General features: G+C 41.9%; 3 protein-coding genes and 1 long non-coding RNA gene across 8 annotated transcripts in view; 1 reads left to right on the forward strand and 3 right to left on the reverse strand.

Moving 5' to 3' along the window:
• Positions 1-22,478, reverse strand: LOC117768279 (zinc finger protein 84-like). Of its 5 annotated transcripts, XM_034596509.1 has the most exons (6): positions 22,380-22,478; positions 5,274-5,508; positions 5,041-5,169; positions 4,802-4,909; positions 1,263-1,295; positions 1-1,131 (listed from the first exon to the last, which is right to left on the reverse strand). In XM_034596509.1, the coding sequence occupies exons 2-6, from the start codon at positions 5,449-5,451 to the stop codon at positions 176-178; spliced, it is 1,404 nt and encodes a 467-aa protein (XP_034452400.1). In that variant the 5' UTR covers positions 5,452-5,508; positions 22,380-22,478; the 3' UTR covers positions 1-175. The 5 variants fall into 5 exon arrangements, with proteins under 5 accessions (XP_034452400.1, XP_034452399.1, XP_034452402.1 ...); XM_034596508.1 differs by lacking the exon at positions 22,380-22,478 and having other exon boundaries at positions 5,274-5,653; XM_034596511.1 differs by lacking the exons at positions 1,263-1,295; positions 4,802-4,909; positions 22,380-22,478 and having other exon boundaries at positions 5,274-5,653.
• On the forward strand, positions 260-7,738 carry LOC117768287. The gene is made up of 3 exons (XR_004615036.1): positions 260-309; positions 3,836-3,955; positions 7,647-7,738. It is a non-coding gene; the product is annotated as an uncharacterized LOC117768287 (long non-coding RNA).
• LOC117767654 (zinc finger protein 567-like) lies at positions 8,184-10,221 on the reverse strand. Its single transcript, XM_034595453.1, has 5 exons — positions 9,824-10,221; positions 9,591-9,719; positions 8,686-9,440; positions 8,292-8,349; positions 8,184-8,194 (listed from the first exon to the last, which is right to left on the reverse strand). Exons 1-5 carry the CDS (start codon positions 9,999-10,001, stop codon positions 8,184-8,186), a joined length of 1,131 nt encoding a protein of 376 aa, XP_034451344.1. The 5' UTR covers positions 10,002-10,221.
• Positions 11,328-23,333, reverse strand: part of LOC117767655 (zinc finger and SCAN domain-containing protein 12-like) — a 27,263-nt gene continuing 15,257 nt past the window's right edge. Inside the window, exons 7-8 of the mRNA XM_034595454.1 lie at positions 12,370-12,894; positions 11,328-11,395 (exon numbers count right to left, since the gene is read on the reverse strand). Coding sequence (XP_034451345.1) covers positions 11,328-11,395; positions 12,370-12,894 — 593 coding nt within the window. The remainder of the gene's footprint in view (positions 11,396-12,369; positions 12,895-23,333) is intronic.

A 23,333-nucleotide genomic window follows, 5' to 3' on the forward strand; every position in this document is an offset into this window, starting at 1 on the left:
ACTGTTGTATCACTAATTAATGAATCAATAACTAAGTAACAACTTCTTTGACAACGCTTGAGCAAATCGTATCCCTCTCGTGTTGCCATGGTGTGGCTTCTCAACTGGATGTATTCTCCTGTGGACTTTGTATAAACTGGCAAGTCAGAGATCTTTCCAACATTTTACAAAAATATCAGTTTTGGTTTGTGTGGGTAATCAGATGTTTGGTTAGAAGTGATTTGCTAACAAATCTTTCCCCACAAGTTGTACAGGGATGCGGCTCCTCACCTTTATGGCTTCTCATGTGGACTTTCAACTTACATCCACGTGTATAACTTTTCCCACAAGTTTTGCAAGAAAAAGGTTTCTCGTCCGTGTGCGTTCTCTCGTGTCTCTTCAGGGTATTTCTCGCACTAAAACTTATCCCACAAGTTTTGCAAGAAAAAGGTCTCTGGCCCGTGTGTGTTCTCTCGTGGATCTTCAAATATGTGCTACTTGTGAAACTTTTTTCACAAATTTCGCAAGAATGCAGTTTCTCCCCTGTGTGGACTCTCAAATGTGTTTTTAGTTTTGACTTGTAACAAAATCTTTTTCCACAGGTTTTGCAAAGATATGGTTTCTCATCTGTGTGCACCTTCAGATGTCCATTTAATCGTGACTTCCACTTAAAGACTTTTCCACAAGTGTCACACTGGAAAACCTTTTTGCTCTTGCAGATATTCGGCACAATCTTTGACATGGTAGTGCTACATGCAAGGTTACTGGGACTTGTGCTTTCTTTTGCTCTTGTGATGACATGATGTTCCTTTTCTGATGCCTGCTCAGCATTACTAACTGATTTAGAGTTTCCATGCTGGCCTCCTTTGAGATCTTGGCTCTGAGCTGAGCTGTGGGAGAGGAGCTGGTGGTCACTTGGTTCTGGTTGACTGTGGTCACTTTCCTTGAAAGTAGGATTCAACAAAAGGTTATCTTGATCCTCCTGCTTCAGTACAAGCTGCTCTACTTCCAGACTGATGCAAATCTCCTCCTCCTCTTTAATATGTGGAGGTTCTGGCTCCTCTTGGTCCAGACTGGGGTTCCTCTCAAGGCTCCAGAGCTGCTGGTCAGATGGAAACTCTTCCTCATTCAGAAAATGTTGCTCTGGGAGCTCTAGAGGAGACAATAGACAGAAGTAGGTAACTGATATATTACTGATAGTTATGAGTGTGTGCAATTTGGTGCAGATCCAAGCAAAAATCCAGATCGAGTGAATTTAAATGTGGTTTCAAAAGGGGACAGACCGATGCAGTGCTCCTCCTGTTGCTCCTTAATCTGTGGAGGTTCTGGCTCCTCTTGGTCTGGACTGGGGTTCCTCTCCAGCAGGTCAGCAGGAAACTCCTCCTTGATACAGACATGTCGCTGTGGGAGCTCTGGAGGAGACAATGGACAGAAGTCATGATAAAAGAGCCCATGTGTTTTGACTAACAGGGATTATAAGTGTGGTGTATAGTTTGGTAACTAAGGTGATACAGACCTATTCTCTGCAGCTTTACTACAGGTTTCAAAGTTACATCCAGCAGTCTGCGCTGACGACCGATCTCATCCTCGTACTTTGCGACAGTCGCTTCAAAACATCCTAATATGTCTTCAGCAGCAGTTTGTAACCTCTCGTTGATAAACTGTCTTAAACTCTGGATTGTAGACATTTCCATCAAAACGCTTTAGCCAACTAACTTCTCTGAGAACGCAGCGAAGACCGAATACGGAAGATGGCGACTTGCTTTACTTCTGCCGACAATTGTTATAAACGCAACAAAACCACGTGTGTAGCAGAAGACTTGATATGAAAGCATTTAGCCGAGTAGCATCATGTTCTGTTGGATGTTAGCATAGCAGGCTAACAACAGTAGTTCTTCTTCTACTTATAATGAATGTTGGCAAACAGCTTCCGGGTGCATTACTGCCACCTTCTGGATTGGAGTGTGTCTCGAAACAGATTCTAGAATAAAACATTAAATTCTCCTTGTAACTCCGGCATCTATTAGAGATATAAAAACAGTCCTGTACTAAAGAAAGTGGAAAGAATTCCTGTATCTGCACCAAAGTGTAATCAGTTCTTTTCTGACCCATGCCACATCTTTTCACCCAGTTTCATGGTGATGTCCAGGAGTTTTTTTGCTAATTTACAGACAAACACAGATTCAACGTGTGACAGACGTAAAATACAATCAGCATAATTCAAGAAACTTTAATGAACTGCAAATGCACCGAAGTATTGAATGCACATAGTACAAAATAATAAATATTTACAGTGAGAGTCATTTAAGACTGTGTACACATTAACAAGAGATTTTATTCTTTTGTAATAAAAAGAGAATAGAAAAAGGGAAGTCATCTGATAATCTGCACCACATACTGTGTTCTTATAAATCTCTGTACCACAAATATGTCAGATTTTTACATCATGATCCAGTCTTTACTGAAACATTGACAACAATCTCTCAACATTCAGTGATAATAAAATATCCTGGATCTGCCACTTTAACCCAATCAATTTCTCTCACCCCCGTCCCCTTCCTGCACCATTTGGTATAAATGGCTGACAAATGAATAAACAAAGAGACATGGGTGAAAACATCACTTCCTTTGCAGATGTAAATATCAATGACAGTCACATGAAGAACAGAAACGTGGGTACTTCAGCAAATGCTGTTGACCATGTACTGCATCAAAGATATTGTGATGTTTCCTCAATGGGATATTTTCCACATTCAGTTACAGAGATGCAGCTAATGCAAATGTAGACAATCTCTCTTGTGTAGATGTAAGTGATGAACCTGGCTGTAGTTCAATGCTTTGTGAAGTTATTGAAGTCTGCTCCTCATCAGTGGTGATGGAACTTCATAAAGCATTGAACGACAACTAGGTTCATCACTTATTTGGTCCCCTGGAAACCTTTCCAGTGTCGCTTTCGCTAACTGTTGTATCACTAATTAATGAATAAATAACTAAGTAACAACTTCTTTGACAACGCTTGAGCAAATCTTATCCCTCTCGTGTGGCCATGGTGTGGCTTCTCAACTGGATGTATTCTCCTGTGGACTTTGTATAAACTGGCAAGTCAGACATGTTTCCAACATTTTACAAAAATATCAGTTTTGCTATGTGTGGGTACTCAAATGTTTTGTTAGAAGTGATTTGCTCACAAATCTTTCCCCACAAGTTGTACAGGGATAAAGCTCCTCACCTTTATGGCTTCTCATGTGGACTTTCAACCTACATGCAGGTGTAGAACTTTTCCCACAAGTTTTGTAAGAAAAAGGTTTCTGGCCCGTGTGCGTTCTCTCGTGTCTCTGCAGGGTGTATTTAGATCTAAAACTTTTCCCACAAGTTTTGCAAGAAAAAGGTTTCTCGCCCGTGTGTGTTCTCTCGTGGACATGCAGGTAATTTACACGCGTAAAACGTTTCCCACAAGTTTTGCAAGAAAAAGGTTTCTCGCCCGTGTGCGTTCTCACGTGTCTCTGCAGGGTATTTCTCATACTAAAACTTATCCCACAAGTTTTGCAAGAAAAAGGTTTCTCGCCCGTGTGTGTTCTCTCGTGGACATGCAGGTAATTTACACGCGTAAAACTTTTCCCACAAGTTTTGCAAGAAAAAGGTTTCTCGCCCGTGTGTATTCTCTCGTGGCCCTGCAGATTCATTCTAGTTGTAAAACTTCTCCCACAAGTTTTGCAAGGAAAAGGTATCTCGCCTGTATGCGTTCTCTCGTGTATTTTCAGGTAATTTCTAGTTGTAAAACTTTTCCCACAAGTTTTGCAAGAAAAAGGTCTCTCGCCCGTGTGAGTTCTCTCGTGTATCTTCAGGTAATTTCTAGTTGTAAAACTTTTCCCACAAGTTTTGCAAGAAAAAGGTTTTTCGCCCGTGTGAGTTCTCTCGTGGCCCTGCAGGGTATTTCTCAGCCTAAAACTTTTCCCACAAGTTTTGCAAGAAAAAGGTTTCTCGCCCGTGTGAGTTCTCTCGTGGCCCTGCAGGGTATTTCTCAGCCTAAAACTTTTCCCACAAGTTTTGCAAGAAAAAGGTCTCTCGCCCGTGTGAGTTCTCTCGTGTATCTTCAGGTAATTTCTAGTTGTAAAACTTTTCCCACAAGTTTTGCAAGAAAAAGGTTTTTCGCCCGTGTGAGTTCTCTCGTGGCCCTGCAGGGTATTTCTCAGCCTAAAACTTCTCTCACAAGTTTTGCAAGAAAAAGGTCTCTCGCCCGTGTGTGTTCTCTCGTGGACCTTCAAATTTGTGCTACTTGTGAAACTTTTTTCACACATTTCGCAAGAATGCAGTTTCTCCCCTGTGTGGACTCTCAAATGTGTTTTTAGTGCTGACTTGTAACAAAACCTTTTTCCACAGGTTTTGCAAAGATATGGTTTCTCACCTGTGTGCACCTTCAGATGTCTATTTAATTGTGACTTCCACTTAAAGACTTTTCCACAAGTGTCACACTGGAAAACCTTTTTACTCTTGCAGATATTCGGCACAATCTTTAACATGGTAGTGCTACATGCAAGGTAACTGGGAGTTGTGCTTTCATTTGCTCTTGTGATGACATGATGTCCCTTTTCTGATGCCTGCTCTGCATTACTAACTGATGTTGAGTTTCCATGCTGGCCTCCTTTGAGATCTTGGCTCTGAGCTGAGCTGTGGGAGAGGAGCTGGTGGTCACTTGGTTCTGGTTCACTGTGGTCACTTTCCTTGAAAGTAGGATTCAACAAAAGGTTATCTTGATCCTCCTGCTTCAGTACAAGCTGCTCTACTTCCAGACCGATGCAAATCTCCTCCTCCTCTTTAATATGTGGAGGTTCTGGCTCTTCCTGGTCCAGACCGGGGTTCCTCTCAAGGCTCCAGAGCTGCTGGTCAGATGGAAACTCTTCCTCATTCAGAAAATGTTGCTCTGGGAGCTCTAGGGGAGACAATAGACAGAAGTAGGTAACTGATGGATTACTGATAGTTATGAGTGTGTGCAATTTGGTGCAGATCCAAGCAAAAATCAAAATGGAGTGAATTTAAATGTGGTTTCAAAAGGAGACAGACCGATGCAGTGCTCCTCCTGTTGCTCCTTAATCTGTGGAGGTTCTGGCTCCTCTTGGTCTGGACTGGGGTTCCTCTCCAGCAGGTCAGCAGGAATCTCTTCCTTGATACAGACATGTCGCTGTGGGAGCTCTGGAGGAGACAATGGACAGAAGTCATGATAAAAGAGCCCATGTGTTTAGACTAACAGGGATTATAAGTGTGGTGTATAGTTTGCTAACTAAGGTGATACAGACCTATTCTCTGCAGCTTTACTACAGGTTTCAAAGTTACATCCAGCAGTCTGCGCTGACGACCGATCTCATCCTCGTACTTTGCGACAGTCGCTTCAAAACATCCTAATATGTCTTCAGCAGCAGTTTGTAACCTCTCGTTGATAAACTGTCTTAAACTCTGGATTGTAGACATTTCCATCCAAACGCTTTAGCCAACTAACTTCTCCGAGAACGCAGCGAAGACCGAATACGGAAGATGGCGACTTGCTTCACTTCTGCCGACAATTGTTATAAACGAAACAAAACCACGTGTGTAGCAGAAGACTTGATCCGAAAGCATTTAGCCGAGTAGCATCATGTTCTGTTGGATGTTAGCATAGCAGGCTAACAACAGTACTTCTTCTTCTTCTTCTCCTTATAATGAAGGTTGGCAAACAGCTTTCCGGTGCATTACTGCCACCTTCTGGATTGGAGTGTGGCTCGAAGCAGATTCAAGAATAAAACATTAAATTCTCCTTGTAACTCCGGCATCTATTAGAGATATAAAAACAGTCCTGTACTAAAGAAAGTGGAAAGAATTCCTGTTTCTGCACTAAAGTGTAATCAGTTCTTTTCTGACCCATGCCACATCTTTTCACCCAGTTTCATGGTGATGTGCAGGAGTTTTTTTGCTAATTTACAGACAAACACAGATTCAACGTGTGACAGACATAAAATACAATCAGCATAATTCAAGAAACTTTAATAAACTGCACATGCACAAGTATTGAATACATGTAGTACAAAAGAATAACCATTTACAGTGAGAGTCATTTAGGACTGTGTACACATTAACAAGAGATTTTCTTCTTTTGTAATAAACAGAGAAAAGGGAAGTCATCTGATAATCTACCAACATACTGTGTTCTTATAAATCTCTGTACCACAAATATGTCAGATTTTTACATCATGATCCACAGTCTTTCCTGACACATTGACAACAATCTCTCAACATTCAGTGATAATAAAATATCCTGGATCTGCCGCTTTCACCCAATCAATTTCTCTCACCCCCGTCCCCTTCCTGCACCATTTGGTATAAATGGCTGATAAATGAGTAAACAAAGAGATATGGGTGAAAACATCACTTCCTTTGCAGATGTAAATATCAATGAGTCACATGAAGAACAGAAACTTGGGTACTTCAGCAAATGTTGTTGACCATGTACTGCATCAAAGATATTGTGATGTCTCCTCAATGGGATATTTTCCACATCCAGTTACAGAGATGCAGCTAATGCAAATGTAGACAATCTCTCTTGTGTAGATCTAAGTGATGAACCTGGCTGTAGTTCAATGCTTTGTGAAGTTATTGAAGTCTGCTCCTCATCAGTGGTGATGGAACTTCATAAAGCATTGAACTACAACTAGGTTCATCACTTTTTTGGTCCCCTGGAAACATTTCCAGTGTCGCTTTCGCTAACTGTTGTATCACTAATTAATGAATCAATAACTAAGGAACAAATTCTTTGACAACGCTTGAGCAAATCTTATCCCTCTCGTGTTTCCATGGTGTGGCTTCTCAACTGGATGTATTCTCCTGTGGACTTTGTATGAACTGGCAAGACAGAGATCTTTCCAACATTTCACAAAAATATCAGTTTTGCTATGTGTGGGTACTCATATGTTTTGTTAGAAGGGATTGGCTAACAAATCTTTCCCCACAAGTTGTACAGGGATACGGCTCCTCACCTTTACGGCTTCTCAGGTGGACTTTCAAACTACATCCAGGTGTAAAACTTTTCCCACTAGTTTTGCAAGAAAAAGGTCTCTCGCCCGTGTGCTTTCTCTCGTGTCTCTTAAGGGTATTTCTCGCACTAAAACTTATCCCACAAGTTTTGCAAGAAAAAGGTTTCTCGCCCGTGTGCATTCTCTCGTGGACCTGCAGGGTATTTAAAAGCGTAAAACTTTTCCCACAAGTTTTGCAAGAAAAAGGTTTCTCGCCAGTGTGCGTTCTCTCGTGGACCTGAAGGTAACTTCTAAGACTAAAACTTTTCCCACAAGTTTTGCAAGAATAAGGTTTCTCGTCCGTGTGTGTTCTCTCGTGTCTCTTAAGGGTATTTCTCGCACTAAAACTTTTCCCACAAGTTTTGCAAGAAAAAGGTTTCTCGCCCGTGTGCATTCGCTTGTGGATATGTAGGGTATTTATACGCGTAAAACTTTTCCCACAAGTTTTGCAAGAAAAAGGTTTCTCGCCCGTGTGTGTTCTCTCGTGGATATGCAGGGTATTTATACGCGTAAAACTTTTCCCACAAGTTTTGCAAGAAAAAGGTTTCTCGCCCGTGTGTGTTATCTTGTGGACCTGAAGGGTCTTTACACTCGTAAAACTTTCCCCACAAGTTTTACAAGAAAAAGCTTTCTCGCCCGTGTGTGTTCTCTCGTGGACCTGCAGACTCATTCTAGTTGTAAAACTTCTCTCACAAGTTTTGCAAGAAAAAGGTTTCTCGCCCGTGTGCGTCCTCTCGTGGTCCTGCAGGTAATTTACACGCGTAAAACTTCTCCCACAAGTTTTGCAAGAAAAAGGTTTCACGCCCGTGTGCGTTCTCTCGTGAACGTGCAGGTTACTTCTGTTATTAAAACTTCTCTCACAAGTTTTGCAAGAAAAAGGTCTCTCGCCTGTGTGTGTTCTCTCGTGTATCTTCAAGCTATTTCTAATTGAAAAACTTTTCCCACAAGTTTTGCAAGAAAAAGGTCTCTCGCCCGTGTGTTTTCTCTCGTGTATCTTCAAGATATTTGTAGTTGTAAAACTTTTCCCACACGTTTTGCAAGAAAAAGGTTTCTCGCCCGTGTGCGTTCTCTCGTGGACCTGCAGACTCCTTCTAGTTGTAAAACTTCTCTCACAAGTTTTGCAAGAAAAAGGTCTCTCGCCTGTGTGCGTTCTTTCGTGTATCGTCAAGCCATTTCTAATTGAAAAACTTTTCCCACAAGTTTTGCAAGAAAAAGGTCTCTCGCCCGTGTGTGTTCTCTCGTGTATCTTCAAGATATTTCTAGTTGTAAAACTTTTCCCACACGTTTTGCAAGAAAAAGGTTTCTCGCCCGTGTGTGTTCTCTCGTGGACCTGCAGACTCATTCTAGTTGTAAAACTTCTCTCACAAGTTTTGCAAGAAAAGGGTTTCTTGCCCATGTGCGTTCTCTCGTGGTCCTGCAGGTAATATACACGCGTAAAACTTCTCCCACAAGTTTTGCAAGAAAAAGGTCTCTCGCCTGTGTGTGTTATCTCGTGTATCGTCAAGCTATTTCTAATTGAAAAACTTTTCCCACAAGTTTTGCAAGAAAAAGGTCTCTCACCCGTGTGTGTTCTCTCGTGTATCTTCAAGATATTTCTAGTTGTAAAACTTTTCCCACACGTTTTGCAAGAAAAAGGTTTCTCGCCCGTGTGTGTTCTCTCGTGGACCTGCAGACTCCTTCTAGTTGTAAAACTTCTCTCACAAGTTTTGCAAGAAAAAGGTTTCTCGCCCGTGTGCGTTCTCTCGTGGACCTGCAGACTCATTCTAGTTGTGAAACTTTTTTCACACATTTCGCAAGAATGCAGTTTCTCCCCTGTGTGGACTCTCAAATGTCTTTTTAGTGCTGACTTGGAACAAAATCCTTTTCCACAGGTTTTGCAAAGATATGGTTTCTCACCTGTGTGCACCTTCAGATGTCCATTTAATCGTGACTTCCACTTAAAGACTTTTCCACAAGTGTCACACTGGAAAACCTTTTTGCTCTTGCAGATATTCGGCACAATCTTTGACATGGTAGTGCTACATGCAAGGTTACTGGGACTTGTGCCTTCTTTTGCTCTTGTGATGACATGATGTCCCTTTTCTGATGCCTGCTCAGCATTACTAACTGATTTAGAGTTTCCATGTTGGCCTCCTTTGAGATCTTGGCTCTGAGCTGAGCTGTGGGAGAGGAGCTGGTGGTCACTTGGTTCTGGTTCACTGTGGTCACTTTCCTTGAAAGTAGGATTCAACAAAAGGTTATCTTGATCCTCCTGCTTCAGTACAAGCTGCTCTACTTCCAGACTGGTGCAGAGCTCCTCCTCCTCTTTAATCTGTGGAGGTTCTGGCTCCTCTTGGTCCAGACTGGGGTTCCTCTCAAGGCTCCAGAGCTGCTGGTCAGCAGGAAACTCTTCCTCATTCAGAAAATGTTGCTCTGGGAGCTCTAGAGGAGACAATAGACAGAAGTAGGTAACTGATAGATTACTGAAAGTTAATGTGGAGGTTAATGTTAAGGTTAATGTGCAATTTGGTGCAGATCCAAGCAAAAATCCAGATCGAGTGAATTTAAATGTGGTTTCAAAAGGAGACAGACCGATGCAGTGCTCCTCCTGTTGCTCCTTAATCTGTGGAGGTTCTGGCTCCTCTTGGTCTGGACTGGGGTTCCTCTCCAGCAGGTCAGCAGGAATCTCTTCCTTGATACAGACATGTCGCTGTGGGAGCTCTGGAGGAGACAATGGACAGAAGTCATGATAAAAGAGCCCATGTGTTTAGACTAACAGGGATTATAAGTGTGGTGTATAGTTTGCTAACTAAGGTGATACAGACCTATTCTCTGCAGCTTTACTACAGGTTTCAAAGTTACATCCAGCAGTCTGCGCTGACGACCGATCTCATCCTCGTACTTTGCGACAGTCGCTTCAAAACATCCTAATATGTCTTCAGCAGCAGTTTGTAACCTCTCGTTGATAAACTGTCTTAAACTCTGGATTGTAGACATTTCCATCAAAACGCTTTAGCCAACTAACTTCTCCGAGAACGCAGCGAAGACGAATACGGAAGATGGCGACTTGCTTTACTTCTGCCGACAATTGTTATAAACGAAACAAAACCACGTGTGTAGCAGAAGACTTGATCCGAAAGCATTTAGCCGAGTAGCATCATGTTCTGTTGGATGTTAGCATAGCAGGCTAACAACAGTACTTCTTCTTCTACTTATAATGAAGGTTGGCAAACAGCCTCCGGGTGCTTTACTGCCACCTTCTGGATTGGAGTGTGGCTCGAAGCAGATTCAAGAATAAAACATTAAATTCTCCTTGTAACTCCGGCATCTATTAGAGATATAAAAACAGTCCTGTACTAAAGAAAGTGGAAAGAATTCCTGTATCTGCACTAAAGTGTAATCAGTTCTTTTCTGACCCATGCCACATCTTTTCACCCAGTTTCATGGTGATGTGCAGGAGTTTTTTTGCTAATTTACAGACAAACACAGATTAAATGTGTGACAGACATAAAATACAATCATCATAATTCAAGAAACTTTAATAAACTGCACATGCACTGAAGTATTGAAAACACGTAGTACAAAAGAACAACCATTTACAGTGAGAGTCATTTAGGACTGTGTACACATTAACAAGAGATTTTCTTCTTTTGTAATAAACAGAGAAAAGGGAAGTCATCTGATAATCTGCACCACATTCTGTGTTCTTATAAATCTCTGTACGACAAATATGTCAGATTTTTACATCATGATCCACAGTCTTTCCTGACACATTGACAACCATCTCTCAACATTCAGTGACAATAAAATATCCTGGATCTGCCACTTTAACCCAATCAATTTCTCTCACCCCCGTCCCCTTCCTGCACCATTTGGTCTAGGTGGCTGATAAATTAATAAACAAAGAGTTTTGGGTGAAAACATCACTTCCTTTGCAGATGTAAATATCAATGAGTCACATGAAGAACAAAAACGTGGGTACTTCAGCAAATGTTGTTGACCATGTACTGCATCAAAGATATTGTGATGTCTCCTCAATGGGATATTTTCCACATTCAGTTACAGAGATGCAGCTAATGCAAATGTACACAATATCTCTTGTGCAGATCTAAGTGATGAACCTGGCTGTAGTTCAATGCTTTGTGAAGTTATTGAAGTCTGCTCCTCATCAGTGGTGATGGAACTTCATAAAGCATTGAACTACAACTAGGTTCATCACTTTTTTGGTCCCCTGGAAACATTTCCAGTGTCGTTTTCGCTAACTGTTGTATCACTAATTAATGAATAAATAACTAAGTAACAACTTCTTTGACAATGCTTGAGCAAATCTTATCCCTCTTGTGTTGCCATGGTGTGGCTTCTCAACTGGATGTATTCTCCTGTGGACTTTGTATAAACTGGCAAGACAGAGATCTTTCCAACATTTTACAAAAATATCAGTTTTGCTACGTGTGGGTACTCAAATGTTTGGTTTGAAGTGATTTGCTAACAAATCTTCCCCCACAAGTTGTACAGGGATAAAGCTCCTCACCTTTATGGCTTCTCATGTGGACTTTAAAGCTACTTCCACATATAAAACTTCCCCCACAAGTTTTGCAAGAAAAAGGTCTCTCGCCCGTGTGCATTTTCTCGTGTCTCTTCAAGATTTTTCGAGTTGTAAAACTTTTCCCACAAGTTTTGCAAGAAAAAGGTTTCTCGCCCATGTGCGTTCTCTCGTGGACCTGCAGATTCATTCTAGTTGTAAAACTTCTCTCACAAGTTTTGCAAGAAAAAGGTTTTTCGCCCGTGTGCGTTCTCTCGTGAACGTGCAGGTTACTTCTAATATTAAAACTTCTCCCACAGGTCTTGCAAGAAAAAGGTTTCTCGCCCGTGTGCGTTCTCTCGTGAACGTGCAGGTTACTTCTAATATTAAAACTTCTCCCACAGGATTTGCAAGAAAAAGGTTTCTCGCCCGTGTGCGTTCTCTCGTGGACCTGCAGATTCATTCTAGTTGTAAAACTTCTCCCACAAGTTTCACAAGAAAAAGGTTTCTCGCCCGTGTGTGTTCTCTCGTGGACCTTCAGGGTACTTACACGCGTAAAACTTTCCCCACAGGTTTCACAAGAAAAAGGTTTCTCGCCCTTGTGCGTTCTCTTGTGGACCTGCAGGGTAGTTGTGGTACCAAAACTTTCCCCACAAGTTTTGCAAAAAAAAGGTCTCTCGCCCGTGTGTGTTCTCTCGTGGATCTTCAAATTTGTGCTAGTTGTGAAACTTTTTTCACACATTTCGCAAGAATGCTGTTCCTCCCCTGTGTGGACACTCAAATGTGTTTTTAGTGCTGACTTGTAACAAAATCTCTTTCCACAGGTAGTGGACAGATGTGGCCTCTCACCTGTGTGCACCTTCAGATGTCTATTTAATCGTGACTTCCATTTAAAGACTTTTCCACAAGTGTCACACTGGAAAACCTTTTTACTCTTGCAGATATTCTGCATAATCTTTGACATGGTAGTGCTACATGCAAGGTTACTGGGACTTGTGCTTTCTTTTGCTCTTGTGATGACATGATGTTCCGTTTCCGATGCCGGCTCTGCATTTTTAACTGATGTTGCGTTTCCATGCTGGCCTCCTTTGAGATCTTGGCTCTGAGCTGAGCTGTGGGAGAGGAGCTGGTGGTCACTTGGTTCTGGTTCACTGTGGTCACTTTCCTTGAAAGTAGGATTCAACAAAAGGTTATCTTGATCCTCCTGCTTCAGTACAAGCTGCTCTACTTCCAGACCAATGCAGAGCTCCTCCTCCTCTTTAATCTGTGGAGGTTCTTGCTCCTCTTGGTCCAGAATGGGGTTCCTATCAAGGTTCCAGAGCTGCTGGTCAGATGGAAACTCTTCCTCATTAAGAAAATGTTGCTCTGGGAGCTCTAGAGGAGACAATAGACAGAAGTAGGTAACTGAAAGATTTCTGATAGTTATGAGTGTGTGCAATTTGGTGCAGATCCAAGCAAAAATCCTGATTGAGTGAATTTAAATGTGGTTTCAAAAGGGGACAGACCGATGCAGTGCTCCTCCTGTTGCTCCTTAATCTGTGGAGGTTCTGGCTCCTCTAGGTCTGGACTGGGGTTCCTCTCCAGCAGGTCAGCAGGAAACTCTTCCTTGATACAGACATGTCGCTGTGGGAGCTCTGGAGGAGACAATGGACAGAAGTCATGATAAAAGAGCCCATGTGTTTAGACTAACAGGGATTATAAGTGTGGTGTATAGTTTGCTAATGTCGTGTTCTTTTGTCCCGAGGTATGAGAAGAGCCGGTCTCGGTTTGGTTCAACAAGTATTTATTTAGAAGCAATGAAAAGCTACAACATAGCTATGGGCACTCAACGCACATCCCCGGCCTTCTAATAGCACGGGGTAGTCTAGAGTCGGGCCGAACGGACAGCGGGTGCAATATTTATAATGAGGGGGAGTCACCGTGGATTAGACCTTGGCTATCCCTTGCTGGTGCGCAGGCGTGGTCCCCAGCCTATTGGCACTGGAATCCACGAATGATGAGGAGCCGCTCCAAGGTTCGCCCCTCCTTTGACAGTAGCTGGGAAAATCTTCAGATTCTGACAGTGTTTGGTTTCATGTTTTACAGACAGGCCTTCAGCTGAAGCCTTGTGGGTCTTCAGTATTTTTGCAGATATGGTGTTGTTGTTCATTGGAGTGAGAAACCTTGTGTTCCTGCGTTATCGGCTGTATGTTCTGTGTGCGTAAGCATGCGCATTTTCTAGACAAAACAACGCCTTTCCTATCTGTCCTTCAGAACCTAGTGGCAGCTGCTTGAATTCTTTCTAAGGGTAGGTCACAGTTTCTTAATGAGCACAGTGCATTCATGTATGTGTGATGTTGAAAAAAGCTAATGGAGTTTAGGCTGTAATATAGTAAGTTAGGTATGAGAACAAGTTAAAGTACAGTGTATTGTATGCCACAGATGTACAGTCTCCACAACAGGCATTATCAGACAGGTGCGAGACTGAACTGCGATGTGACGCACACACACACACTAACCAACTTCAAGATTAAAACCAGCCAGCAACGGCTACTACAGTCACTATGTGAAGGCCACACATTCTCCACATATTCAGCCCAAACTGCCCCCACTCCTGTCTAACATACTGCACTTGTTTAGAGTTCAGTTTCATTGCCATCTTCACAGACACACACACAAAGAAAAACATAGATTTTAGTCTTAACACTAACTAAGGTAATACAGACCTATTCTCTGCAGCTTTACTACAGGTTTCAAAGTTACATCCAGCAGTCTGCGCTGACGACCGATCTCATCCTCGTACTTTGCGACAGTCGCTTCAAAACATCCTAATATGTCTTCAGCAGCAGTTTGTAACCTCTCGTTGATAAACTGTCTTAAACTCTGGATTGTAGACATTTCCATCCAAACGCTTTAGCCAACTAACTTCTCCGAGAACGCAGCGAAGACCGAATACAGAAGATGGCGACTTGCTTTACTTCTGCCGACAATTGTTAGAAACGCAACAAAACCACGTGTGTAGTAGAAGACTTGATCCGAAAGCATTTAGCCGAGTAGCATAACGTTCTGTTGAATGTTATCATAGCAGGCTAACAAGTTATTCTTCTTCTCAATATAATGAAGGTTGGCAAACTGCTTCCGGGTGCATTACTGCCACCTTCTGGATTGGAGTGTGGCTCGAAGCAGATTCAAGAATAAAACATTAAATTCTCCTTGTAACTCCGGCACCTATTAGAGATATAAAAACAGTCCTGTACTAAAGAAAGTGGAAAGAATTCCTGTATCTGCACCAAAGTGTAATCAGTTCTTTTCTGACCCATGCCACATCTTTTCACCCAGTTTCATGGTGATGTCCAGGAGTTTTTTTGCTAATTTACAGAAAAACACAGATTAAATATGTGAGAAATAAAATACAATCAGCATAATTCAAGAAACTTTAATAAACTGTAAATGCACTGAAGTATTGAATACACGTAGTACAAAATAATAACCATTTACAGTGAGTCATTTAGGACTGTGTACACATTAACAAGAGATTTTCTTCTTTTGAAATAAAAGAGAATAGAAAAAGAGAAGTCATCTGATAATCTGCACCACATACTGTGTTCTTATAAATCTCTGTACCACAAATATGTCAGATTTTTACATCATGATCCACAGTGTTTCCTGACACATTGACAACCATCTCTCAACATTCAGTGACAATAAAATATCCTGGATCTGCCACTTTAACCCAATCAATTTCTCTCACCCCCATCCCCTTCCTGCACCATTTGGTATAAATGGCTGATAAATGAATAAACAAAGAGATAAGGGTGAAAACATCACTTCCTTTGCAGATGTAAATATCAATGACAGTCACATGAAGAACTGAAACGTGGGTACTTCAGCAAATGTTGTTGACCATGTACTGCATCAAAGATATTGTGATGTATCCTCAATGGGATATTTTCCACATTCAGTTACAGAGATGCAGCTAATGCAAATGTAGACAATCTCTCTTGTGTAGATGTAAGTGATGAACCTGGCTGTAGTTCAATGCTTTGTGAAGTTATTGAAGTCTGCTCCTCATCAGTGGTGATGGAACTTCATAAAGCATTGAACTACAACTAGGTTCATCACTTTTTTGGTCCCCTGGAAACATTTCCAGTGTCGCTTTCGCTAACTGTTGTATCACTAATTAATGAATCAATAACTAAGTAACAACTTCTTTGACAACGCTTGAGCAAATCTTATCCCTCTCGTGTTGCCATGGTGTGGCTTCTCAACTGGATGTATTCTCCTGTGGACTTTGTATAAACTGGCAAGACAGAGATCTTTCCAACATTTTACAAAAATATCAGTTTTGCTACGTGTGGGTACTCAAATGTTTTGTTAGAAGTGATTTGCTAACAAATCTTTCCCCACAAGTTGTACAGGGATGAAGCTCCTCACCTTTATGGTTTCTCATGTGGACTTTAAAGCTACTTCCACATATAAAACTTCCCCCACAAGTTTTGCAAGAAAAAGGTCTCTCGCCCGTGTGCATTCTCTCGTGTCTCTTCACTATTTTTCTAGTTGTAAAACTTTTCCCACAAGTTTTGCAAGAAAAAGGTCTCTCGCCCGTGTGCGTTCTCTCGTGTATCTTCAAGATATTTCTAGTTGTAAAACTTTTCCCACAAGTTTTGCAAGAAAAAGGTTTCTCGCCCATGTGCGTTCTCTCGTGGACCTGCAGATTCATTCTAGTTGTAAAACTTCTCTCACAAGTTTTGCAAGAAAAAGGTTTCTCGCCCGTGTGCGTTCTCTCGTGAACGTGCAGGTTACTTCTAATATTAAAACTTCTCCCACAGGTTTTGCAAGAAAAAGGTTTCTCGCCCGTGTGCGTTCTCTCGTGGACCTGCAGATTCATTCTAGTTGTAAAACTTCTCCCACAAGTTTCACAAGAAAAAGGTTTCTCGCCCGTGTGTGTTCTCTCGTGGACCTTCAGGGTACTTACACGCGTAAAACTTTTCCCACAGGTTTGGCAAGAAAAAGGTCTCTCGCCCGTGTGTGTTCTCTTGTGGACCTGCAGGGTAGTTGTGGTACCAAAACTTTCCCCACAAGTTTTGCAAAAAAAAGGTCTCTCGCCCGTGTGTGTTCTCTCGTGGATCTTCAAATTTGTGCTAGTTGTGAAACTTTTTTCACACATTTCGCAAGAATGCTGTTCCTCCCCTGTGTGGACACTCAAATGTGTTTTTAGTGCTGACTTGTAACAAAATCTCTTTCCACAGGTAGTGGACAGATGTGGCCTCTCACCTGTGTGCACCTTCAGATGTCTATTTAATCGTGACTTCCATTTAAAGACTTTTCCACAAGTGTCACACTGGAAAACCTTTTTACTCTTGCAGATGTTCAGCACAATCTTTGACATGGTACTGCTACATGCAAGGTTACTGGGACTTGTGCTTTCTTTTGCTCTTGTGATGACATGATGTTCCGTTTCCGATGCCCGCTCTGCATTACTAACTGATGTTGAGTTTCCATGCTGGCCTCCTTTGAGATCTTGGCTCTGAGCTGAGCTGTGGGAGAGGAGCTGGTGGTCACTTGGTTCTGGTTCACTGTGGTCACTTTCCTTGAAAGTAGGATTCAACAAAAGGTTATCTTGATCCTCCTGCTTCAGTACAAGCTGCTCTACTTCCAGACCAATGCAGAGCTCCTCCTCCTCTTTAATCTGTGGAGGTTCTGGCTCCTCTTGGTCCAGAATGGGGTTCCTATCAAGGTTCCAGAGCTGCTGGTCAGATGGAAACTCTTCCTCATTTAGAAAATGTTGCTCTGGGAGCTCTAGAGGAGACAATAGACAGAAGTAGGTAACTGAAAGATTACTGATAGTTATGAGTGTGTGCAATTTGGTGCAGATCCAAGCAAAAATCCAGATCGAGTGAATTTAAATGTGGTTTCAAAAGGGGACCGACCGATGCAGTGCTCCTCCTGTTGTTCCTTAATCTGTGGAGGTTCTGGCTCCTCTTGGTCTGGACTGGGGTTCCTCTCCAGCAGGTCAGCAGGAAACTCTTCCTTGATACAGACATGTCGCTGTGGGAGCTCTGGAGGAGACAATGGACAGAAGTCATGATAAAAGAGCCCATGTGTTTAGACTAACAGGGATTATAAGTGTGGTGTATAGTTTGCTAATGTCGTGTTCTTTTGTCCCGAGGTATGAGAAGAGCCGGTCTCGGTTTGGTTCAACAAGTATTTATTTAGAAGCAATGAAAAGCTACAACATAGCTATGGGCACTAAACGCACAGCCCCGGCCTTCTAATAGCACGGGGTAGTCTAGAGTCGGGCCGAACGGACAGCGGGTGCAATATTTATTATGAGGGGGAGTCACCGTGGATTAGACCTTGGCTATCCCTTGCTGGTGCGCAGGCGTGGTCCCCAGCCTATTGGCACTGGAATCCACGAATGATGAGGAGCCGCTCCCAGGTTCGCCCCTCCTTTGACAGTAGCTGGGAAAATCTTCACATTCTGACAGTGTTTGGTTTCATGTTTTACAGACAGGCCTTCAGCTGAAGCCTTGTGGGTCTTCAGTATTTTTGCAGATATGGTGTTGTTGTTCATTGGAGTGAGAAACCTTGTGTTCCTGCATTATCGGCTGTATGTTCTGTGTGCGTAAGCATGCGCATTTTCTAGACAAAACAACACCTTTCCTATCTGTCCTTCAGAACCTAGTGGCAGCTGCTTGAATTCTTTCTAAGGGTAGGTCACAGTTTCTTAATGAGCACAGTGCATTCATGTATGTGTGATGTTGAAAAAAGCTAATGGAGTTTAGGCTGTAATATAGTAAGTTAGGTATGAGAACAAGTTAAAGTACAGTGTATTGTATGCCACAGATGTACAGTCTCCACAACAGGCATTATCAGACAGGTGCGAGACTGAACTGCGATGTGACGCACACACACACACTAACCAACTTCAAGATTAAAACCAGCCAGCAACGGCTACTAAAAGTCACTATGTGAAGGCCACACATTCTCCACATATTCAGCCCAAACTGCCCCCACCCCTGTCTAACATACTGCACTTGTTTAGAGTTCAGTTTCATTGCCATCTTCACAGACACACACACAAAGAAAAACATAGATTTTAGTCTTAACACTAACTAAGGTAATACAGACCTATTCTCTGCAGCTTTACTACAGGTTTCAAAGTTACATCCAGCAGTCTGCGCTGACGACCGATCTCATCCTCGTACTTTGCGACAGTCGCTTCAAAACATCCTAATATGTCTTCAGCAGCAGTTTGTAACCTCTCGTTGATAAACTGTCTTAAACTCTGGATTGTAGACATTTCCATCCAAACGCTTTAGCCAACTAACTTCTCCGAGAACGCAGCGAAGACCGAATGCAGAAGATGGCGACTTGCTTTACTTCTGCCGACAATTGTAAACGAAACAAAACCACGTGTGTAGCAGAAGACTTGATCCGAAAGCATTTAGCCGAGTAGCATCATGTTCTGTTGGATGTTAGCATAGCAGGCTAACAACAGTTATTCTTCTTCTCAATATAATGAAGGTTGGCAAACAGCTTCCGGGTGCATTACTGCCACCTTCTGGATTGGAGTGTGGCTCGAAACAGATTCTAGAATAAAACATTAAATTCTCCTTGTAACTCCGGCATCTATTAGAGATATAAAAACAGTCCTGTACTAAGAAAGTGTTAGGAATTCCTGTTTCTGCACCAAAGTGTAATCAGTTCTTTTCTGACCCATGCCACATCTTTTCACCCAGTTTCATGGTGATGTCCAGGAGTTTTTTTGCTAATTTACAGACAAACACAGATTAAATGTGTGACAGACGTAAAATACAATCAGCATAATTCAAGAAACTTTAATAAACTGCAAATGCACTGAAGTATTGAATGCACGTAGTACAAAATAATAAATATTTACAGTGAGAGTCGTTTAGGACTGTGTACACATTAACAAAAGATTTTCTTCTTTTGAAATAAAAGAGAATAGAAAAAGGTAAGTCATCTGATAATCTGCACCACATACTGTGTTCTTATAAATCTCTGTACCACAAATATGTCAGATTTTTACATCTTGATCCACAGTCTTTCCTGACACATTGACAACAATCTCTCAACATTCAGTGATAATAAAATATCCTGGATCTGCCACTTTAACCCAATCAATTTCTCTCACCCCCGTCCCCTTCCTGCACCATTTGGTATAAATTGCTGATAAATGAATAAACAAAGAGACATGGGTGAAAACATCACTTCCTTTGCAGATGTAAATATCAATGACAGTCACATGAAGAACAGAAACGTGGGTACTTCAGCAAATGTTGTTGACCATGTACTGCATCAAAGATATTGTGATGTCTCCTCAATGGGATATTTTCCACATTCAGTTACAGATGTGCAGCTAATGCAAATGTAGACAATATCTCTTGTGTATATCTAAGTGATGAACCTGGCTGTAGTTCAATGCTTTGTGAAGTTATTGAAGTCTGCTCCTCATCAGTGGTGATGGAACTTCATAAAGCATTGAACTACAACTAGGTTCATCACTTTTTTGGACTCCTGGAAACATTTCCAGTGTTGCTTTCGCTAACTGTTGTATCACTAATTAATGAATAAATAACTAAGTAACAACTTATTTGACAACGCTTGAGCAAATCTTATCCCTCTCGTGTTGCCATGGTGTGGCTTCTCAACTGGATGTAGTCTCCTGTGGACTTTGTATAAACTGGCAAGTCAGAGATCTTTCCAACATTTTACAAAAATATCAGTTTTGCTATGTGTGGGTACTCAAATGTTTGGTTAGAAGTGATTTGCTAACAAATCTTTCCCCACAAGTTGTACAGGGATATGGCTCCTCGCCTTTATGGCTTCTCATGTGGACTTTCAACCTACATCCACGTGTAAAACGTTTCCCACAAGTTTTGCAAGAAAAAGGTTTCTCGCCCGTGTGCGTTCTCTCGTGTATCTTCAGGACATTTCTAGTTGTAAAACTTTTCCCACAAGTTTTGCAAGAAAAAGGTCTCTCGCCCGTGTGCGTTTTCTGGTGGACCTGCAGATTCATTCTAGTTGTAAAACTTCTCCCACAAGTTTTGCAAAGAAAAGGTCTCTCGCCCGTGTGCCTTCTCTCGTGGACCTGCAAGTAATTTACACGCGTAAAACTTTTCCCACAGGTTTTGCAAGAAAAAGGTTTCTCGCCCGTGTGCGTTCTCTCGTGTCTCTGCAGAGTATTTCTCATACTAAAACTTATCCCACACGTTTTGCAAGAAAAAGGTTTCTCGCCCGTGTGTGTTCTCTCGTGGACCTGCAGGGTACTTCCACGTGTAAAACTTTCCCCACAAGTTTTGCAAGAAAAAGGTTTCTCGCCCGTGTGTATTCTCTCGTGGACCTGAAGATTCATTCTAGTTGTAAAACTTCTCCCGCAAGTTTTGCAAGGAAAAGGTCTCTCGCCCGTGTGCGTTCTCTCGTGTCTCTTCAGGGTATTTCTCAGGCTAAAACTTCTCCCACAAGCTTTGCAAGAAAAAGGTTTCTGGCCCGTGTGTGTTCTCTCATGGACCTGCAGGGTGTATTTAGATGTAAAACTTCTCCCACAAGCTTTGCAAGAAAAAGGTTTCTCGCCCGTGTGTGTTCTCTCGTGGATCTTCAAATTTGTGCTAGTTGTGAAACTTTTTTCACACATTTCGCAAGAATGCAGTTTCTCCCCTGTGTGGACTCTCAAATGTGTTTTTAGTGCTGACTTGTAACAAAATATTTTTCCACAGGTTTTGCAAACATATGGTTTCTCACCTGTGTGCACCTTCAGATGTCTATTTAATCGTGACTTCCACTTAAAGACTTTTCCACAAGTGTCACACTGGAAAATCTTTTTACTCTTGCAGATATTCGGCACAATCTTTGACATGGTAGTGCTACATGCAAGGTTAATGGGACTTGTGCTTTCTTTTGCTCTTGTGATGACATGATGTCCCTTTTCTGATGCCTGCTCAGCATTACTAACTGATTTAGAGTTTCCATGCTGGCCTCCTTTGAGATCTTGGCTCTGAGCTGAGCTGTGGGAGAGGAGCTGGTGGTCACTTGGTTCTGGTTCACTGTGGTCACCTTCCTTGAAAGTAGGATTCAACAAAAGGTTATCTTGATCCTCCTGTTTCAGTACAAGCTGCTCTACTTCCAGACTGGTGCAGAGCTCCTCCTCCTCTTTAATCTGTGGAGGTTCTGGCTCCTCTTGGTCCAGACTGGGGTTCCTCTCAAGGCTCCAGAGCTGCTGGTCAGCAGGAAACTCTTCCTTATTAAGAAAGTGTTGCTCTGGGAGCTCTAGAGGAGACAATAGACAGAAGTAGGTAACTGAAAGATTACTGATAGTTATGAGTGTGTGCAATTTGCTGCAGATCCAAACAAAAATCCAGATCGAGTGAATTTAAATGTGGTTTCAAAAGGAGACAGACCGATGCAGTGCTCCTCCTGTTGCTCCTTAATCTGTGGAGGTTCTGGCTCCTCTTGGTCTGGACTGGGGTTCCTCTCCAGCAGGTCAGCAGGAATCTCTTCCTTGATACAGACATGTCGCTGTGGGAGCTCTGGAGGAGACAATGGACAGAAGTCATGATAAAAGAGCCCATGTGTTTAGACTAACAGGGATTATAAGTGTGGTGTATAGTTTGCTAACTAAGTTGATACAGACCTATTCTCTGCAGCTTTACTACAGGTTTCAAAGTTACATCCAGCAGTCTGCGCTGACGACCGATCTCATCCTCGTACTTTGCGACAGTCGCTTCAAAACATCCTAATATGTCTTCAGCAGCAGTTTGTAACCTCTCGTTGATAAACTGTCTTAAACTCTGGATTGTAGACATTTCCATTCGAACGCGTTAACTTCTCCGAGAACGCAGCGAAGACGAATACGGAAGATGGCGACTTGCTTTACTTCTGCCGACAATTGTTATAAACGCAACAAAACCACGTGTGTAGCAGAAGACTTGATCCGAAAGCATTTAGCCGAGTAGCATAATGTTCTGTTGGATGTTAGCATAGCAGGCTAACAACAGTACTTCTTCTTCTCATATTAATGAATGTTGGCAAACAGCTTCCGGGTGCATTACTGCCACCTTCTGGATTGGAGTGTGGCTCGAAGCAGATTCAAGAATAAAACATTAAATTCTCCTTGTAACTCCGGCATCTATTAGAGATATAAAAACAGTCCTGTACTAAAGAAAGTGGAAAGAATTCCTGTATCTGCACTAAAGTGTAATCAGTTCTTTTCTGACCCATGCCACATCTTTTCACCCAGTTTCATGGTGATGTGCAGGAGTTTTTTTGCTAATTTACAGACAAACACAGATTAAATGTGTGACAGACATAAAATACAATCATCATAATTCAAGAAACTTTAATAAACTGCACATGCACTGAAGTATTGAAAACACGTAGTACAAAAGAACAACCATTTACAGTGAGAGTCATTTAGGACTGTGTACACATTAACAAGAGATTTTCTTCTTTTGAAATAAAAGAGAATAGAAAAAGGTAAGTCATCTGATAATCTGCACCACATACTGTGTTCTTATAAATCTCTGTACCACAAATGTCAGATTTTTACATCTTGATCCAGTCTTTCCTGACACATTGAAAACAATCTCTCAACATTCAGTGATAATAAAATATCCTGGATCTGCCACTTTAACCCAATCAATTTCTCTCACCCCCGTCCCCTTCCTGCACCATTTGGTATAAATTGCTGACAAATGAATAAACAAAGAGACATGGGTGAAAACATCACTTCCTTTGCAGATGTAAATATCAATGACAGTCACATCAAGAACAGAAACGTGGGTACTTCAGCAAATGTTGTTGACCATGTACTG

The sequence above is a fragment of the Hippoglossus hippoglossus genome, chromosome 9, assembly GCF_009819705.1.
Source record: "Hippoglossus hippoglossus isolate fHipHip1 chromosome 9, fHipHip1.pri, whole genome shotgun sequence".
Lineage (NCBI taxonomy): Eukaryota > Metazoa > Chordata > Actinopteri > Pleuronectiformes > Pleuronectidae > Hippoglossus > Hippoglossus hippoglossus.

Coding starts and splice junctions, on each gene's coding strand:
- LOC117768279 (XM_034596509.1), bottom strand. CDS start 5,451: ATGGAAATGTCTACAATCCAGAGTTTAAGACAGTTTATCAACGAGAGG. Junction 5,170..5,273: donor AGTAAAGCTGCAGAGAATAG/GTCTGTATCACC, acceptor TGTCTCCTCCAG/AGCTCCCACAGCGACATGTC. Junction 1,132..1,262: donor ACAGGAGGAGCACTGCATCG/GTCTGTCCCCTT, acceptor TGTCTCCTCTAG/AGCTCCCAGAGCAACATTTT.
- LOC117767654 (XM_034595453.1), bottom strand. CDS start 10,001: ATGGAAATGTCTACAATCCAGAGTTTAAGACAGTTTATCAACGAGAGG. Junction 9,720..9,823: donor AGTAAAGCTGCAGAGAATAG/GTCTGTATCACC, acceptor TGTCTCCTCCAG/AGCTCCCACAGCGACATGTC. Junction 8,350..8,685: donor CAACTAGAAGGAGTCTGCAG/GTCCACGAGAGA, acceptor ATGAGTCTGCAG/GTCCACGAGAGAACACACAC.